Source organism: Pomacea canaliculata, linkage group LG2 (assembly GCF_003073045.1).
Source record: "Pomacea canaliculata isolate SZHN2017 linkage group LG2, ASM307304v1, whole genome shotgun sequence".
Classification (NCBI taxonomy): Eukaryota; Metazoa; Mollusca; class Gastropoda; order Architaenioglossa; family Ampullariidae; genus Pomacea; species Pomacea canaliculata.
The window spans coordinates 34737126-34758334 of NC_037591.1; the positions used below are offsets into that span (position 1 = coordinate 34737126).

General features: G+C 35.5%; 2 protein-coding genes across 3 annotated transcripts; one reads left to right on the top strand and one right to left on the bottom strand.

Moving 5' to 3' along the window:
- Positions 1–235: 235 nt before the first annotated feature.
- LOC112556158 (ubiquitin carboxyl-terminal hydrolase 5-like) lies at positions 236–18352 on the bottom strand. Of its 2 annotated transcripts, XM_025224894.1 has the most exons (20): positions 18203–18352; positions 17660–17785; positions 16848–16899; positions 15733–15851; positions 15102–15208; positions 14566–14801; positions 13618–13712; positions 13207–13400; positions 11204–11275; positions 10860–10935; positions 10205–10327; positions 9239–9392; positions 8533–8590; positions 7993–8115; positions 7348–7436; positions 7150–7254; positions 5722–5865; positions 5377–5513; positions 4990–5125; positions 236–2027 (listed from the first exon to the last, which is right to left on the bottom strand). In XM_025224894.1, the coding sequence occupies exons 1-20, from the start codon at positions 18341–18343 to the stop codon at positions 1855–1857; spliced, it is 2460 nt and encodes an 819-aa protein (XP_025080679.1). In that variant the 5' UTR covers positions 18344–18352; the 3' UTR covers positions 236–1854. The 2 variants fall into 2 exon arrangements, with proteins under 2 accessions (XP_025080679.1, XP_025080680.1); XM_025224895.1 differs by lacking the exons at positions 236–2027; positions 4990–5125; positions 5377–5513; positions 5722–5865 and adding an exon at positions 5900–6190 and having other exon boundaries at positions 7084–7254.
- A 44-nt stretch (positions 18353–18396) lies between these two features.
- Positions 18397–21058, top strand: LOC112556162 (cell division cycle-associated protein 3-like). The gene is made up of 4 exons (XM_025224908.1): positions 18397–18535; positions 19179–19417; positions 19785–19946; positions 20323–21058. Exons 2-4 carry the CDS (start codon positions 19180–19182, stop codon positions 20562–20564), a joined length of 642 nt encoding a protein of 213 aa, XP_025080693.1. The 5' UTR covers positions 18397–18535; position 19179; the 3' UTR covers positions 20565–21058.
- The last annotated feature ends 151 nt before the right edge of the window (positions 21059–21209 follow it).

The following is a 21209-nucleotide window of genomic DNA, read 5'->3' on the forward strand; positions in this document are numbered from 1 at the left end:
CTCGGCCAATTTCAGTTCTAGTAAAAGCTAAAAATATACTGCATACACTACTATATGTGGATGATATGAATATTAACTTTATTTGAAATAGACAAAACCTGTGTGTTAAGGATTATATACGTTTATTCATGTGGGCACACTTGCATGCGTTCTCATGCATGCAGCTGGTGCTTCGACAGTGTGTACTAACACATGCATAAACACACACACACACAAATGGATGTGTGCTCACATGCTTTGAGAAAGTATTTTATTGATAATTCAAGCACAAATAAGGGTGAAACTTCTCAAATTCAAAAGGAGAGATACAAATGAACCAACAAATTTTACAAATAGAGATACTTGTCTGGGCTTTTTTGTTAACATGCTGACAAACAACATATGACATATAATTTTATATGACATATCTAATTTTATTTTGTGATAAAAAAATGAAATGAAAGCAATTATCACACATCTTAGCAAAATTTAAGCCAAGCTGTCAAAGAACACACCTACCGGCTTGTGAGTTTTCAAATATGTTATTAGTGATGTAAAAACAGTTACAGTAAATGGACCTTCTTAACATTCTGTTTTGATGTAAATGTGTAAAGTGAAAATTTTTGCAAACTGTAAATCAATTGAAAACTATTTCTGTTCCCTTTAACAAAAATTTATTTCAAAAATATTTTCTTTCATCAGAAAAAAAATCCCACGTGTCATACTTGACAGTGATGTTGTCCAATCAGAAGGAAAATATCTCAAAGCAAACTGGTATTAGGAAATATATAGATGTTTTCTTTCTCAGAAATGTTTCCTTTATTTGATTCTTGTTGAGTCTCATATTTTGATAGCAGTAATAAGTTGTCTAAAATTGCTTAGATGAGAGGTTCTCATTAAAATCATAAAGCTATTAAAGAAAGTCATTAGAAGCTGAGAAGGATTTTTCACCGTGCTGCAAAACAGTGTTGCTCCCTTCCCTTCCATATCCACCCTTACCTACCATCTAATCCTTTAATGGGGCTCGAAAACATCTGTTCCATGAACATTACTCCTAAAAATCTACAGTAACCCTTTCCTTTTACTTATTATTTTTTATTGACTAGTCTGCTAGCTTGTCTTTCTCTGCTGATTCACGAAATTCTCAATCATTACTGTTTGTTCTCTATTTCCTCTTTGCGTCTTCTATGTTTATCTTTTATTACTTGTCTGCACAGTTGTTTATCCTTCTGTCCTTAGTATGTTGTCCATGTCTCATTTTTTATCTCAAGCACTGAAAGCATGCTCCTTCATAAGCAATATCATGCACTACATAAATCACATTTATTATTATCAAAGAAGGTTTTGAGAAATTTTCCAGCTGCTAATGACTTTCTACAATTAATATTGTGAAGCTATATAAAAGTGTCAGCACCTTTCTTGAAGAGCTTACTAGTAAAAACCACATATCATGGAAAAAAATCTTTCATTTTGTTTGCTGAAAGATCAATCAATAAAACAATAAAACATTGAAAAATGAGCTATCCTCAATATGCTTTAATGTTTCGAACAAACAGCTATTCTCAATGTGTTTCAATGTTTCAAACAAACGGAGTTATTTTTAGTCTATAAATATTAAATGATTCCTGGCTTTCTTACAGGTATCCACACACACAAAATACAAGCAACAGTTATGCATAGTAGTTTTCACTCTATTTTTCAGACAGTGCTTGAAAGGATTAGCTGTCACCATTTGGGTTTTACTCCAAGGCCAGACACATTAAAAGTATTACACAACTTATGAGTTGTTAAATATACCAAAACCTAGGTAGAACTAAATGAATCACTGCCTTCCTTGCTCTTCTTCCCAGACAGACTTCAAGAAATTTTTTTCCATTAAATGCGCTGATATAGGTAGAGATAACCAAGTTCACGTGGAGGATTTTCAGACTGTGCAACCTTTTCATCATTATAAATGACCCAGCGTTTGTCCCTCAGTATATGGCACACATAGTGGCCCACACTAGTAGAGGTACCCATGTGGGAAATAAAAGCCACCAGCTGATAGCCTGAAAAAGGATAAGATAGCTTGTATTATTCTTTTGTATTTAACCAGGTACCCACGTGTGTGAGAAAGGGGTAGGGGTTGCTGTTAAAAAAATAACCATTTAGCACCTTTAATGTCACTGATTCTGCCATTATGACACAAGGGAGATTCAAGCACAGTTTCAAGAAAGTAAAGCAGATTATAATAAACAAGATGTAAGAATGGCTAGTGACAAAGGCATCCCAAAATGGACATTTTATTACATTTCAATTTATGAGAATATCTATGACCATCAGGCATCAAAAATATCATCATTCATTTATACTCAGACTGGAGAGACAGTTTCATCTCATAAGAATGCACTTATAAGCACTTAGTGAATCATATCTAATACTCCTATGTTTACATCTCCCTACATCCATAATATCCTAAACTACACCAACATTGTGCAATCAGTTTTCAACTTGTGCCTGCTGAAACTGTTTTGCTCTTATTTTACTTGCCTCACCTATACATTTCGCTACTGAGATAAACATTCTTTAGTATCAGCACAATCTCTAATCTCTTTCTTATAAATAGTTTCATGTATTGTACAGGAAGTGTACAGTCTAACTGGCTGGACAGTCTATATTGTTACATCAAGAACAAACCAACCCTTTCTGAAATCAGGACCAAAGGTTCTTAGCCTAGCCATGGCATTTATGTGACATATGGATGCAACAATTTATAATACCGTGACATAATTTTTAACACCATTCCTTTCAGGTGACACAAATATGAATTCCCCTGCAGTATGCATACTAGCTCCATTAACTAATGGTAATGTATAGCAGAGTTTTAATGATGACTTGCCAAAGTTGTTAAAGATAGCATCTTTTGAATATCTTATGTGCATTTCACATATTCCTCCTAATTAGTGTGCTTTACAAAAATTCAGTTATTATTGAAGTAGCTTGTCAAGTCTTCCGAACTCTGTTCTGCGCCTGTCCTACCAACCAAGTCTCAACATAAAGTTATGTACACTTCATTTTTAATTATATGCTATAAATACTTTCTCAAGAGTTACCATTCTCGAGGTCTGTCAAGTTATTTCATAGACTTCCTTCGGATACTACATAGCAGAGCATCAACATAATGTCTCTGTCACGATTCATCAGCTTCCCTTTTTTCAGTCTATGTTTAATGCAACTATAATGTTGTGGTCTGATCTGATTTTGGTGACAAGCTGGGCAAAGCATCTTTTCACCATTAGTAGAACACCACCTGAACATCGACCCTCCCTAGATAATACTTTAGCTGGATCACTACTGAGCTTTGCAAGGCACACAAAATCAAATTAAGAAAAGTCAAATATGTTGCCTGATGGTTAAAATGATCAACAGATTTACTCAGCACAAAATTCTATCAGTGTATATACTGTCATAACAAAGTTGTCTTGATTTAATCCCATTTCTTGGCCGACTAGGCTGTGCTCTTTTTGCACTGCCAGTTATAATCATAGTCACGTAGAGTACTTTGTTTTTGTGTACCTTTGCTTACTTCCCACCCTTAATAACTCTCCTGCTGATTTCCTACAGGTTCCAACCCTCCTCCCCTCCCCATACTCCATCATTTCAATTCCAAACCCAATGCTGCTACTGTCACTTATTGGTATATCAACAAAAGCAGCTGCAGCAGCAGCATTTAAATTTGTGTTAGGATCTTTGACATGGTAGGAACACTGGAGTTTGACACGGGGCATGTCGTCAGGGACATCTGCATTGGAGATTCTAGTCTGTATGCTACTAGCAGCTCAAAACATTACCAGTAAGGCACCAGATTCCCTTATTGGGGTTTTGTTTGCAGCTGTTGCCTTACCTCTCACAATAGCTGGAGTGAACTTATCATATACCACTCATGTCAATTTGCAATCATTCCTTGCCTTCTTCGAGTATGGAATTAACTTTCTCAAATTCGTTACAAAATAAATAATCCTTCATGATTTATTCTGAACTTGGTCTTTCAGTAAAAATGCAGAATCTGTTCTTTTAGAAAGTACATCATGAAATAATAAGACCATTCTTCTTAGCAACGCATCTATGTGCTCAATCAAACTGCACATTTTCTGACCAGCTTTTCCCTCATAAACTATCATAAAGTTCACATTTTTCCATGGTTTCATTGTCCTTTTTGTCGAGCCCATGAAAGACCCTATTTTTTTTCTCAATCTGTCTTCAAGAACCTCAATTCTCCTCTCTGCTTTTAGTGGTTTTCTGTGGATGGTCATTCTTATCCCTCAATTATTCAATCTCACTATGCACAATGGAGTTCTGGTTACTAATCCCTAGCATCTGCACTTGAAGATTTGAGTAAACACTGTGCAGACCTTTTACGTCATTTTTGATTTCATTAAATCTAAAGTTCAGATTCCATGAAACTAATATGACATCACCCAAAATTGGTTCTAGGCTGCTTCTCATGTCACCCTCAGTCTCTGGCATTTTTGTGCAGTATATATACATCTGAGGTGAGTGTCTCATGGTGTCAGATCTTCCAATGGATCCAGGGTTAAGTTTCAATAAGGGTACCCAAGAACAAGAGGAATAGCAGCCAACCAATCGCAACACTGTCAGCATTACATCTGAGCCTAAACTTGGCAGTGCACATGGCTAGCTTTCTCCTCACTTGCTTTGTCACAGAAATGATAAAAAATGTCCTGAAACTACTGCAGACCCTCCAAAAATCAAGCTTATCAGAAAGCATTGTTGTTGCACATGACTGTACTTATTTTGAAAGCCCAATTTATAAGTAACATTATAAAATTATATAAATTTACCACAGACCAAGAACACATCTTCCACTTTTGTGAACACCACAAGAAATCCATGCTTCAAGTGAGAGTAAGAAAGATAGTGAAAGGAAGGAAGAAAAAGATGGAGTGGAGGTTCATAATCTATGAATGAAGCTGCAAATCAGACCAAGGCTACTCTAAAACTGTAACATACGTTCTGAGCCATCTCGGAACTTGCTCTGGACATTTGTTGCCCCATCTTCCCTTGTTTCCATGGGCACAGCATCAGGTATGGTCAGTTCATCAACATGACTAAATATCCAATCTGCAGCTCTCTCTACATTGTTGTCCTGAATAAACAAAACAAAAAACGTAAAATGTACAAGTAATATTCCCTATACGAAGAGAAACATTGTGCAAGTCCTTTAAAAATATCAGCTTTGCCTACAAAGAACGTTCTAAAAGGACAATGTTCTAATAACCTCTCTTATCCAACTGATTTCTTTTTTTCTGCCTTGCCTTTTTTTCTGCTTCCTGATTTTTTACTATAAACTCATATACTCCAACATAAATATCAATTTAAATGTATACATGTACTAACTGTAGCTTTTAGGGCCTTAATTGCTTGATCCCGTGTAAATCCCATTGAAGAAATCATGGCTAGTGCTTCTTCACTTGGGATGAACTCTAAACACTTGCCCTTCTGTGTTCCAGGCAGTGACAAAGGCATCCCAAAATCTGAAAGCAAATAAAGATGGTGTTAGGAAAGCCCACCTGAAACTATAAAAATATAAATAAAAAGGTTACAAGCAAAAATGAGAAAAAAGGGTTGAAGAGGACAGATCTTGGCTGTCACAGCTGACATTAAAATGCTGCAAATTTAAATGTCTGTTCGTGTTTCTTCAAATGTGAGTTGTCATGCTGGTAACACAAGGAGCTATCTTACCTGAATCTTCTAAGTGCTCCATGACCCAGTTCAGTGCTGGCTCAATGCCAGCATTATTGGTGTAGTAAACAGCCTTGCGACAGCCCTCCAAAGGGAATCCCATTTCCACAAGTTGAAGCACTAAACTTTCATCAATTTTTATCCCTGAATTAAAAAAAGGTTAAGACAAAATTTTTTAAACATAAAAAACCCACACAAAATTGCTTTTTGTTGCATCTGTTGTGTTAAATGGAGGTCTGTGTGAAGATGTCAAAAAAAGGGGAATCCAACTGTATACACATAAAATTGCAGGCGAGAGAGAGAGAGAGTGTGTGTGTGGGGGGTGGATTAGAGAATGTGTGGGAGAATTAATGTGCATGTGACAGTCTCTGATTGTCTGAAAGAACGATCCAGTGTCGTGAGGCTCATTTTTGTTTTGGACTTCACCTTTGCATGCAGACCCACATTTCATCTTTGGCAAAAAATTTGGGTTCCCTCCCACCCCCATCTCCAAAACCTCTCCACTATCCATCACTATTTGAGAACTGATGTCCCTTTTAAGCTACTTTTTTTTTCTTCTTGTGTCTGAATTACTGCAACTCCCTTTATGATGTCCTCCCTGCTATCACACTCCACACCCCAATGTATTTAATAATAATAATAAATGCAAAATTTGTAAAGCACATATTCACACTCCTAAGGAGTATCCTCTTAGTGCTAAAGAACAAGAACTAAGCATGGACAGGAAAACATACAAATAACATATGATCTATAAAAGAATAACCAACCGTACTAAACGAAGAATAGAATCAAATACAGAAAACACAAAGAGGAACCAAAAAATAAGAACAAGAGCTGAGAGTAACATGATATTGGAAAAGGAAGGGTGTGAAAAAGGACTAGCATTATGGGAAAAGCTGTTAGGAGTAATGTTTACGGAAGAGGTGCTTTTATTTAGAATGATGCTGCTCATCTGATGATTCAGGTGCACAAGACTGATCACACCACCCCCTGCTTTACTTCCAAACTGGACTGTCTTTGCTATAAATCTTCCTGCCTCACCCTGGCCACTCCATTCAGTTGCTAATACACTCCAACTCTCCATTCCCTACACTATGCTCTACTCTGTAGTCAGCAAAACTTTGCATTAGCTAGTCCCTCTGATTGAAGAACTCTAGCGTTGAAGCTCTACCTGTTTGTCACCAAGTAGCTACTTACTGCTTACCCCTTGAAAATGATTTTTTAAGCAACCCTCACAAGTCTTGAACTGTTTTCGTGAGACTGGTGCACTTAAAGCAATAATGCCTTGCGTTTACTAATATTGATACTTTTTTTTCATCTCTGCTTGTCCATCGAAGAAATGAAAACAGAGAGAGGTTGAGGTAGGGGACAGCAATACAATCCTACAGACAACTAGGATATATGCCACTGTAAGAAAAATTCTCCCACCTGTTTCTTCTGGTTTATCAGAAGGAAGCTCCTCTTCACTTGGCTGCTTACCTTTCCCACGTATACCAGTGAGGTCCAAAATGTCAGGCACATCAACTGCAACATCTGTCATGATAGAAACCCAATGAGTCACAGTGTTACAAAGTAGATCGGCTAAAGGAAAATTGTATGGGTATAAAACACACACACTAGCCTTACCAAGCTTCTTAGGAACCCAGTCATCTCCTATGGTAAACTTTTTCAGCTGCACCATAAGGTAGTCTGGAAACGAGGAAAGACGAGTGGTTCTGCAAAGAAAAGGAAATGATACTATCTCTGTAGGTATATGACATCCTAAAGAATTAGTACACCACATTAAGGTGAACAATTTTTAATTCCTAGCTTCTGTACATTTTTCTTTTTTCTGATTTTCTTTTTATTAATTTTTTTTTTGTTCAATCATCAAAAGTCTTTTTTATACCAAAGCTCACAATATTTTTCATGGCTTCCTATGGAGAACAAACCCACATTGAATTGAATTCTCTCTCTTCTTGATAAATTTTAAGTTCCATGCATAACATAAGAGAGCTTTCAAAACTGATAAATACATTTTAACTCATGACCTTGTTGAAACAAAACAAACAAACAAAAAACAAAACCTATTTGTAAGTGGGTGAAGAACAAAGGCAAGAATCATAAAGCCCACTGCCATGCGATACACAAATCTAGGTAATTTCTAGAAGAATCATGCATGAAAATCTACCAAAGAGGCAAAGCAGTCCCACATGTGCACAGACATTTCCTCTCTCAGAGCTCACACGCCCCAAAAACACATATAGACACCAACAACACTAGGCTACCTACTTGTGTGCCTGAGTTTTGGCTTGCACAGCAGAGCTGTAAAAATCATCCACTATTTCAGCAGAAGAAAAAGCATTAATGCATTCATGAAGAGGAATTCTGGGTCGAACCAATTCTTTTGGATCTCTGCAAATATAATGCATAATTATGGGACATAATTACTCTTTTTTATGCTTTCTTCAAAAATTGTAGTCTTCATTCTATCAAATCTAAATAAAGCACTTACATGCAAATCTTTAAATTGGTTTAATTACTGCAACCATAATCAAGAATAATATTACTTATTAGATCATTTCAAAAGAAAGTAATGGAATGTTTTGCATCTCTAGTACACTACAATTAAAAGTGTGAACAAAAATTCAGAATCAGCTGGAAGATAACTTATAAAAACAATAGTAAAATAGTATTTAAATAAAAGGAGACTCCTAATATATCAACATAACTACCACTTCATTCCAAGTAGTAGTATATTGAAGAACTAAATTGAGTTATATATATCTCTCTAAAAAATAACTATATTGTGAAAAGCTAAAATGTGTGTACATTTTTTGCCCTTTTGATTCCAAATCTTCTTTCTTAGCTTCATATGCTGCTACTTCATCTGAAATGTTAAAATGTAACACCGTCATTTGAATTACACATAAACTTGCAGTCCAAATGCAAATGTACACGAGACATTAAGGACTATTTGCCTGTCTACATTGTGGACAGCAAAGCATGATTTTGAGGTGAGCAGATGCTAAAATCTAAATAATTCACAACATATTCATAATAGAATGCATACATTATGTGTGCTATCACACACATCCACAAACATATTCCTATGTCATTTATCCATATACAGGCGGTCCTCGGGTTACGTCAGCCCCCAAGTTACGATGTTTCATGGTTACGACACATCTCCCATTTACTGTATAAAGCCTTGTTTCCACTTAACTGGTTTTGCATCGTAAACGTCGTAATGCCAACTTTGTGTTTTGTGTGCGCGGCAGATGAATTAAATGTATTTTATTTGTGTTTTTTTTATAATTACTGTGTTAGGATAGGATAAGTGCTTACAGTATGTTATTTACGTACAGTATATACGTATATTCCAACTTGCAGCGAAAATCGGTTTACGACGCGACATAGGAAGGGAACAACGTTGTAAGTCGAGGACTGCCTGCATCCCCTCTTCACTTACATATGCAACCACACATTCACAGACATGCATGTTTAAAGAATCAAAAAGAGACAGTTAAACACCCACCTTTATTGACAGCTGAATCTAATGGGATGGGTAAAGACATAATAAAATCCTCTCTGTGATTGTACTTGACCTTTCCAGACAGGGCACATTGCACACGTTCTTCTACTTGGAATCGCAGACTGTCAGCAGGGTTTTCTGCTCCTCTGTTATTTCTCTAACAAAACAATTAACTTTAGTGCCTTTAACAAAAATCTATGAATGCAAATTGATTACGGTCCTAATAAAAAATTCCCTAGTGTATCCTGATCTGTGTAAAACAGCCTTAATTCCACATAAACTAAAACCCCAGAACAAAGAAATTCAATGATTAACTAAAAAGCCTGCATTCCTTAATCTTTTCAACTTGATCACAGATATCCAATAGTTTTTAAAGAAGAGTACTTAATTTACATGAGGAAATTGCACAACATGTCCATTATTATTGTGTAAAGCCACAAAACTTTCATTTGTTGTGTGTGATCAAATTACAGAGAAACGAATAATTTGTTTTATCAAAAATCTTATGATAAACAATTTACATTAAAAGAAAATATTTGTATTTTACAGCTAGAATATAACTGATGTTGGGCAGATCAGCTACAACCCATGGGCAAATGAAAATGGGTATAAGGTAAGCCTACTTAACAGTGTTTTGCTGCCTGCTCAAATTTGTTTTAGTCACTTTAAACAAAGCTTCTGTGATAGCAGTCCCCTGATGTAATTATTTATTATGGTTCTCTACATCTTTTGTTAAAATTATTTTTGTTGTATTTACATTTCCATGAATCACTAGACTGCAGAAGTCTTCAATTAGCATCTGTAGTCCACGGTTAATGCTTGACCACACGCATGGTAGCTCACATGCACATTAATTTACCCACAACTTCTCTCGACCATCTCTCTCACACACGTACACAAACATAATTTACAATAAGTGCATGTATGTGCATACTGTGGCTCTCCCCTCCTTCACATCTGCACACAAACCTCTATTAAGGACAACAGATGCAGCAAAAATTCTTGAGCATCTTGCTGGCGCTTTGTTGAGAATTCTGGATGTCCACGGCCCACTAGATTTTTGAACATTTGAGGTCTGATGCCTGTAGGGGGCTGTAAAAACACAAAAAGGAGTTGATGCACCTGTTCAGCAAAATATGTCTAGTTATCCTCAAAATGTTCTAGTCCTGGCCTGACATACTGCAAACAGTCCATAAAAGTTCAATTCAATATGAATGAATCTACCCAACTGAGCTGTAGCTTTGAAGACATTCGCATCTGCAGGTGCAAACTATATAGGAAGAGTTAAAAGAGTGTACACTATGGTGATTTTAGATCTTTAAAATGAAATCTTGCTCAAACATGATTATTTGTCAAAGCATTTTCACACTGCATTCTTTACATTGCACATTATGGGGGTTTTCGTATAAAGCTCCAGTAGAAAAATAGTTCCCTCATATAGTTCTTTTTCCTTGTTTTTTTTTTATAAAAAAACTGAAGCACAAAGTAATGACAGAATTATTAAAATAATTTCAACTGCTCAAACAAAATAATCCCAACATAACTCCAACAGCATGCCTTGCCTCTACAAACGCCACTTGCAAACAGTTTCATGTTAAATGTTTAAAGAACGCCCAAAACCTACTGGAATGAAATCACCACCACTTTCCGTTGGAGGCTTGGAGTAATCACCCGACAGAAGACCGTAGCCAAGCTTTGCCCTGTTAGGTTAAAAAAAAAAAAAAATCAACAAAATCAAAATTAATATCATTTTTATAAATAGATGATGAAAGCACAAACAGTATTAAATGCTGTGTGCAATAATTACAGCATGGCCTATCAACTAATAAGGTGCATTTTTAAATACTGTGACAGTGATGTGTATTTTAAACATTGTAATAATTGTACTAAAATAGATTTTTTAAAATGACCCATCTAAAAAGAAAAATTGTGCAAGCGCAGAACTGTCAAAATAATGGTGGTACTTACATTTGCACTGTGAAGTCAGCTGTTGGATTGGCTGGAGAATTTAAAAAGATCTCTTCTACCTTCTCAACATATCTGCAATTTACACGCCCCCACCCCCAACAAGATTATTCTTAAACTGAGTGTAAATTTCAGCTTGTGTAGATTTACTATAGTGCTGTGCTGGTTACAGATCTCGAACTTCTCTTTCACACACACCTCATAACCTCTTTTTTCTAGACACTTTCTGCACTTAACAGGTCTATTTGAGCATGTAAATTAACAAGAAAATGACAAAAACCTACATTCATAAGAAGCTTTATACAGTAAAACACTGTATTTGCACACTTTTATTGTGTATGCATGTATGCTTATTGGTCGAATTTTGTAATTGATTTTTCATCCACTTTCGATAATCCTATAGGTCTGAAATTCTCTTTTACTCATTTCCAGTAACAATGCAATATTAAATCAGCAGTCTAGAAGTATTAAAATACTTTTTTTCATTTAATTTTGCATGAGAACTTATTTACTCATTATTTTTAAATGTGATTTATGCAAAAAAAGTCACAATAAAAAACAAATAGACAATAACACGAATCTTTTTTAAAATAAAAACATGACTTCTGCAAAAAGTTGTTAATGAAGCACAATAAACTGAGCTACAATGAACAGTGGATGGTGAAGGGGAGGAGGGGGTCATCCTGTCAACCCAAAACCAATCGCCCCAGCCATATCAGGTGACAAACGACATTTTGTCTGCTCCTGATAGAGGTGACATCTCATTTCTCACCATGTAGACCCGTCTGCTGCCTTTGATACTGTAAATCAAACTACTCTCATTCATAGACTCAGTACTCTCTATGGCATCTCAGACTCCCCACTCCCCTGATTTCAAAAATATCTCTCAGAGGACAGTTATGGTGGATGGCTGCATGTCTCCACCAGTTTCTATATGCTTAGCAGTCCCCTCAAAGTTCCATCCTCTCTGTCAGGTACATGAAGCCACTTACTACTCCATATCTGATCAATCCTTTGCCATCGACACTCAGCTGTTCTCCTTCACAGATATACAATGGGATCCAGAGCATCCAAGATAGATTGTATTTCTGATATTAGACAATGGATGACCCACAACAAGTTTAAACTAAATGATGAAAAAACAGAAGCTGTAATTTTGTTCAAAAAGGAGAGCCAGAGCTTACCCTTCACTGCCTGTCTCTGTTCGGGTAGGCGATGTCAATGTTCCTTTTGTTACTTCAACGCATAACTTAGATTCTATAATGTCTGCTGATATATCTTGATAAAGATGTTTCTCACATCCGTTATTCTGCATACTATGAGCTCCAGAAGATCAGATCCATTTGCTATACTCTGTCCATCTCAACCACCAAAATTCTAATCTGCTCACTTGTTCTGTCTAAACTAGATTACTGCAACTCTCTTCTTGCTGCCTGTCCACAGTACCTCAATGATAAGCTTTGGAAAGTCTATAATTCAGCTGCTCGTCTCGCAAATGTCAATGTCACACCACTTCTTTACTCTCTTCATTGGCTACCATTTAAAGCTAGAATAAACTACAAGCTCTCAACTCTATGTTATGAATTCACTAAAAGCTCCTACCCCCACTACTTTACTGAAATCTTGTCTGTCCACACTCCTGCCTGAAACCTTCACTCTTCATCAGACTCCCGCATTCTATCCCTCCCTCCCTCCCACAAAGACAGTCACATATGGACAATGGATGTTCTCCCTGTGTGCTGCTAAGCAGTGGACCTCTCTTCCACAACACATTCACCTCTCTAACTCCAAGGCTACATTCAAACGCTTTCTGAACACATATCTGTTCACAAAGTACTATTCTTAACTCCCTGGCAATACTGTCATGCTATCATGTAATGACTCCATCTTACACTGTTTATAGTATTGACATCCCTTCCTACCTTTATACATTTTATGTTCTACTTTGGTCAACGTGGTAAGAACAATAATGAAGCTAAAGCTTAATAATAACAACAAACATTTACCTCTTTCTGAAATCTGGAATGGTGAAAAGAACTTGCATGACTGAGTTCATGTAGCAACTATTGCCAAGGTTGCGCATGCCTGTATATCCAGGCCCATATAGAGGAGTCAGATTGCTTCCTGCTTCTTGAATCACATCCCATTCTCCAATCCGCTGGTTAAGATCAATTTCAAGTTCTACCATTGTTTTATCTGTCTGGAACACATTGGCAAGCATAGTGCACAAATGATGAGGGCTCAAAGAAAATGGCTGTACACTGTGGGAAAGAACAGTAATTCAATGAGTTATAAACTCACTGTATTTCCATGAAAATCCATGGTAAAAGATCCTTAATACAAGTATTTAAATTCAGTTTCAAAAACATCTCGTACCAAGCACCAAAAGCATGTATTCAAACCTTGAATCAACCAACCTTTTCAAGAGCTGCAATGTTAATACCAAAGTGACTCAGATGTTTTGAAAGGTAAGGGTCTTCAACCATGTCATCCTCATCATAGGAGAAAACATCTGAAACATAAAATCACAGTTAAAACCTAGAATTCAACAATTTTGTTTCCTTTCCACCTTGTCAAAAGCATGGCATTTTGGCATGAGAATAAAAAAGAGAGTCAAAACATCCAATCACATTTGTTACAGTAAATTATTTTATAACATTTTCTAGTTAATTGTTCAGGTACTTAGGTACTCATAAACTTCAAATTTAAGAAAATTATAAAAGTTATAAGCTCACTCTTAAAGCTCTTGTTACTTTTTGCACATAGTCCTTGACAGCTGTTGTCAAACAACAGGTAAATCACTTTTTTTTTTGTTTCAAAACTGCTCACTTTGAGGCTAAAATCGTGTCTCTGATTTCTTATGCTTCTTTTGTACACTAAGTGACTTGAGGGAACTGTATTGTCTAGCTGCCTTTTTTTTTTTAACAGAAAGGCACGGAAATTCTTAAACAGAATCTGGCTATTTCTCTGTGATTGTAAAGCTAACCTGATTATCTTACTGTTAGAATTCTGCTATCTTTCAGTGATTGTTTTTGAGACCAGCATTCATTATTATTATGTGTGTTTTTTTTTTTAGTAAAGCACCTTGAACCCACCATTAATGGTGGGGAAAAGCGCTATATAAATAAACATATTATTGTTATTGAAGCTATGCTAGTGTTTCAGCCCATTTGCAGACACTGCACTTATGTGAACTAATTTAAATATAGGTTACAGCTTAGGAGGCAATTCCCATGTTGCAAAGTTTTTAAGGCGTGTGCGTAAAATATTGAACTTGCAATTGTTAATGTAGCTATAATTTTCTTGTGAGAACAAAAATCTATCCAAACTATGTATGTCTAAAAAAAATTAAGATTACGACTTACCACCACCAGATGGTGTAATTGTCCCTAGTTTGACAGCTAGGGGATAAGCAACTTTTTTATAGTGTTCTAATGCATGGTTATTTCCGCCTGTACCATCAAAAAACCGACGTCCACACAAAATAGAACCATCTGTTAAGTTAAGCCAGAGGTTTGTAGTCAGGTCACACTCTTCACATTTCCAGCCTGTTGGAGGAATGCGCTTACTATTGTTTAGCTGGAGAAGATTTTCTGCATGTCTGAAACAGAAATTAAATGTATTTGTGCCTAAGTCTCAGGTTCTGCAATAAAGGCAATTACCTTGAAGGAAGGAAGAGAAAAATGGTAAAGGAATGTAGACAAGTTTGCAGGAAGAAAGGTAAAAAAAGAGAGAGAGAGAGAATCTAACATTTGGAATATGGAATCTAACATTTTATAAAATAACTTTGCATTCTTCACTTCCATATTTGCTCTCTTTTCAAAACAAATTAGAATTTGCAAGGAATTGTGTTAGATGACTGAAGACAAGTTTTAAAGAAAGAAATTATTTGAAACTTTACTTGGAAACTTGAAGCTTCTCTCCTTCCCATGTGCCTGCCATTGCAGCTGCTTCTTCCATTTTACATGCATCTTCTGCTGTCAAAATCATGCTGGCTGATAGCTGAACCTTAAAACAGTTATATTTGTAGAAGTAGGAAACGAAGTCAAATCGTGATGTTAACTCAATCCGATTTATTTTATTCCTTTTAAAAAAAAAAAAAAACCAAAAACAAAAAAAAAACCGAAGAAATCCCTTGTTATGCTGGATGCTGGAATTTAAATTCAAAATCCGCACATGAATATATGCTGTCTATTTGAAATATTGGAAAAACAAATAAATGACAAAAGATCACATGTGATGCTCTGCTGGATCCAAATAAAACCACAGAATGATTGATGAAAGGCAGGTACGTAATCTTTAAATTCCAGCATTTACCAAGAAAATCAATTTACTATAGTTTATTTTTCAACGCAACCAAACATTTTAATAATAACAACTTGTATAGCACCTTATCCTCCCCTTTGGTCATCGGATCCATAATATATATATACAATAACAACAATAATTTCAAGGGAGTAAAAAGAGATAATGAGATTAAATGCTGTAATATAGATCTGTCTCAGCTCAACTGAAATGTGTGTAACACTTACCACTTCTGGCAGCTCTGGGTTAGGGTATGGAAATACATTCGAGTTAGGAAGCAAAACAACAGCCGTTTCCTCTTGAAATATAAACTTCTTTTCATCCACTCGGAAACCCCCTTCTACGCCTGTAATATATCATGAATCCATCCATCTATTTCAAAATAAACATAATACAGTAAGAGAGAAAACAAATGTGTATGGACTTCCACATAATATAAAATCTAAGATACAAACATTAACAAATATAGAAATACCGTGTAACTTAAATAACAAAAAAATCTAATTTCTGAGGGCATTAAGATTAATATTCCTTGATAAAATATTTGTTACTTGAATAATCAAACCATCATTCATCATCTTTGCTGGACATTACACAAACTAAAATGATCCAACAATCACAAAAGTAGCATTCAGTTCACAGGAACAAAAAAAAAAAGAGATTAATTCATTGAGGTCGCCTCCCTTTCAGGCAAAATGTCTCTAGTAGTCATCACATTTTGGCTATTTTAAAAAAAAATTATGCAAAAGTAACCATGTGTCACAAAACTATAATTTTAAATTAGTTTTAAATATCATATTTAGCAGAAATCAACTGTTTTATCTTTAGGAATTGGTGTTTTGGTTTTTTAGTAAATTTACATATCAGTATACCCGAAAATGCCTTTCAGATTTGTATTTCAGAAGTAGAGCAAAAGTGAAAACTTGGTATGTAGGTAAAAAGTTCGAGTTATTAATATGCAGAAGTAAACTTTTCTTTTCATCCTTATTTGAAAACATATTATTCACAATCAGAAAAATCATAAGATGCATAGAAATTTGACTGATTTTGCCAATGAAGCGGACAGAAAACAGGGAGAACAGTACATTCTATCACATTTTACTCATCATACCACAAAGAACTTAAATTAGATAAAGACCGGATGTCTTGTCAAAAGAACCAAGGAAAGTAATGTGTAGATAAATGACTCAACTTTAAAATGATCTTATGTTTGTACTGTTAACCGTTCATGAATTAAAAAAATAATAAAAAGCACTGTACACATGTCCGGTCTGACTTCAACAAAAAGGAGAGCCACTTGCTATAGCTTGCCAGAGTGACCGAAGTGAGTTAAAAAACATACCAATGGCCAATTTTGTAGGTTTGCTTTCTGAAGTTACAGGATCTTGAGGAACCTGAAAAATTACTGATGCTAGAGCAATAAAATAGATACAGAAAAAATTCAAAGATGATAATTGCTAACAGTTTTAATAGCATATCTATAATGTAATCTTCATTCTTTTCATATTTTTTACAATGGCTAAACAAAATATCAATTTTGTACAATCTGATGATTATGCTCTTTAAATGTAGACAAGAATTTACTTAAGGGCTAACTGCAGTCAAATATAAATGGGAGAGGTTAGTGGAACATAACACTGTCATTAACTCCCATCAATATATATTATACTTAAATTACTTTTTTAATGGAAATTACATGCAGACTGACCGACAATTTGGAATTTCAAGCAGCACCCAAACAGACTTAAGCATATGTTCATGAAGTACTGCTATGATAGTAAACCTACATATGAGTTTTATGTGATTATAGGCAATGAGGTTTACAGCTCTTTCCACAATGTATGTGACAATTCCAATGTTCAACGGTTTATAATAAATCAACCTATGGCTTAGCCTTTAAAGGTTATGGTGCATAGATTTATGTATATGAAAATTAATATGCCATAACTCCTACATACAGCAACAGACAAACAAGCAGACAGACACAGAGTTTAAAAGGAAGAGCAAGAGAGATTTTAGAATGATGACATAAAGACTACTAATGCTGTAATGATGAAAATGTGAAGAAATTATATAAATCAGTTTCTTCAAGGATAATTAAGTATGAAGAGTAATGTGGTTTAGTGTAAACTTCAATTGAAGAAAGCATCTGACCTCTTTTCTCCAACGCCTAAGATGAAGAAAGACACCATTGCCAGTTTTAGCAAAATATGGTTCGATGAAACGTTTCCCTAGCCCCAGGAATGTTTTCATGCAAATGTACAGACCAGTTTCGCTTTCCTGTAACGAAGTACACACGATTATTTAACATTATCATCAAATAATTTTAACTCTCCTATTTTGATTTTGATGTGAACTTTTTTCTACATTCTCAAAGAGTAATGATTACACTGCAGTTAAGCTGCGTATTACTGTTCTTTCTTAACTTCTCATACGCAATAGCCACTATAGTGACTTGCAGAAACAATTCCACTAGCACGTCCATAAACATATTCACACACACATATATATATATACATAGGTTCATGAACGCGAGCGCACACACACACACGAAGTTCAAAGAAATACTCAGACAAATTAAAGTTACCACTGATAATCTGCCTATGATAAAAATTTGGGCTGATTGGTCTGCTAGTACCCAGAGAAACAACATCAGCAGCCCTGACATAAATTCGACCTACAAATTAAATCACTTACAGGGTTGTCAAATGAAAATGCACATTCGTCTTTGTAGACTTTTTCTCCGCCAAGAGGAGTTCTAATTTGCGGCAACCGCTTTCTAAGTTCCTCCATTGCGTCCATGCCGATATGATCCAAACGGTCTCTAGAGTTATTCATCCTGTCGGATAAACAATTGACGAATCAAATGCTTTTTAACAAACGTTGTTTGTGATTGGTATTCAGATTGGTCAAGCCGCGAACTTTGAATGCACGTCGTCGCTGCTCCTATGCGATCACGGGATATTAGTTCGTGATACGACTAAGGTATTGAAAAAAGAAAGCGATTGATGAGTGAAATAAACAAGAAAAGTAAGTATTAAATTTGCAAGAGCTGCGAAGGTAGTTATATTTCCAGGTTTTGTTAAGACTCTTAGATGGAGAATGACCATTAACCAAATTATGAATTTAAACCGACACAGTCTGGCCTCGAAGGACGATCACGTATCGGTCGTTCAGCATTTCTTATTTATTCATTAAATTAGTTATCAGTAAAACAGTTAAATAATACATCCCAGTTCAATCACCTAATTTATGGTAAGTTTGAGAAAACAGTGCGTATTTCACTTCAAACTGAAATTCATTTGAATGTCATCATGTAAATGCTTACATTTTGTTTGATATACAATTATTTTAATTGATTCAAATGTGCAAAAAACTATTGTTTGCCTTGTTAAGGTGTGCAATCCGGGATATAGTGGAATCATTTTTCCACCTGTGTATACTATATTTCAATGCATTAAGAAGACGAAAGTGTCACGCGTATCAAACCAAAGAAAGCATACGTCTAGTAATATAGTCCCCTATTACAAGAACACTGTGGCCTACTCTACTCACAAATGATTGCTGCTATTGATTTTAAATATGTTACTTGAAGTTCTCAAGTTTTTGTTGGGAAAAAACAAAATAATTTGGATTCTTGTGTTCAAAGGTGAATATTTAAATTCTTTTGCAGAATGGGAGCAGCTTTTCAAAAGCTCAATGCACCTGTTTCACCTGATTATGAATATGATCTCACACCACGAAGGGACTTCACTGCTTTAAGACACATTTTGTCAGAAGACCCTCGTTCGCCAGCTAACAACTTTGCTCGAACACCTATTTTGGTAGACAAAATACTAGATAATGAGCTAGACCCACGTTCTCCTACTCCTGGCATTCAACGGACTCCACTAGCCTTTCTTTCAAACAAAGGTGTGATTGACACAGAACTTTGTAGCAATTCTTACACAGTGATGCTGTATTATATGCTATTTCAGGCAGTGCCATGTTAAAATCCATTGTTTGGGACTTTTATAAGTAAATAAATAGAATGGTCATGATCATGCTCTTTTTTTAAAACTTAATCTGATATGTGTAGATATTTCGAAGGTGCAAAGGTAAGAATGTTTAATTTCTGATAAGTTTGTTAATAAATGCATTGAATTTATACCTTTTTGATGCATTACTTTTTCTTAGGAGCCTGAAGTAAATTACCAGAAGAGGAGGTGATGACTAAAAGATAAGTGAACGAACTTCATAAGCATGCTTGGAAAACTTTATGAAGTCATTATTCTTGCAGGTAATATCACTCTAGAAGACAGCCCTGCAGGGCCAATAGAAACTGTGTGCGAAGAAGTTCCAGAAAAATGTTCATGTGCTAAACCAGAGATGGCTTCAAAAGAGACACTAAACTTGGGGCAGACAGGTGCCACAACTAGTGATGCCTTGCTCCAGCTAGAAGGTATGTCACTTGTTAAAATGCTACACTTTCACTTCAGACACTTCTTACTATAAATGACTGTATGTCTAGAGAAATGTGGGTAGTTGGTGGTGTAGAATTCAGAGAAGTATTTCCTGCACTGTATGGAGCCTCTTAATTTTGATATATACCAGGCTAAACATTCATTTCTTTAGAAATACTTTAATATAATTTTTCATCCCACTTTTTTTCCTCCAAATTGTCAAATTCCATACTATTACAGTGAACTAGAATCTTAGCCTTTAACTGCCTGCAGATATTGCTCAGAAGAATGAAAACTGTTTAGTTCTAAATTTGTTGCAAAAATATTTCTTGAACTGTGTCTGAAGGGATAGGTTTACCTCAATTTTTTTTTCAGGTAAAATGGGATCGACCCACAGCAACACAACATTGACAAACAGATCTATACCTTATCCCAAACAACTCTTCTCCAGCAAACAGCAATTACCCCGGAAGAAGGAACTGTCAAATACCAGATCCCCTCTTTCTCCAGTTGTTATGGACACCAACTCTCCTAGAATCATTCTTCAGAAAAGACAAAGACGACAACTTGCTAGGGGTGCACAGCAAGTCATTGACAAAGAGAACTGTGGGTGGTAATAAAAAGACTTGAAAAAACATTAAGATATGGAAAATATTATGCTAATGATAAACATGATTGTGAATAGATACTTTGAAGAAAGGGGAAGGGAAATAAATTGGCACTACCTCTCAACATATAGCCATTAACTGTGTGGTTTTGTTTCAGTAAATGTTAATATTTTAAATGCTTACATATTTTCATGTCAGTAATCTTGTCTTTTTGTGTAATTAAACACTGTAATGTCAGTAAACAGTAGAGCGATAGATGGTATATAGAGCAGTAAAGAGCGATAGATGGAAGTTCTCACAAACATTTTCGAAATACACCAGTAAAAGTATATCACAGTACTGCAGGAAAGGTTTTAGGCTGATTGACACAAAGCTGAACGTTGTCATAGTCTGTACATCTAATCCCTATGTTGAGAAAAGAAAGCAAATTTAGCAGAGATAAAAATGTTTTTAAATGAGTAATAAAGTTGTAAATGCTGCTTCCAAGCAGTAAAGAAAAGCTAGATGTGCATTTGTTGTTTAATCATCCCAAAACCTAACAAGTGCCAGTGAGGTATTGCAAGCTGCTTTAAATGTATTGCTTATATAATCTAAAGTGAATTTGAACGAAATGCTCTAATGATAACTTGGAATGAAACTGAGACAAAGTTATCA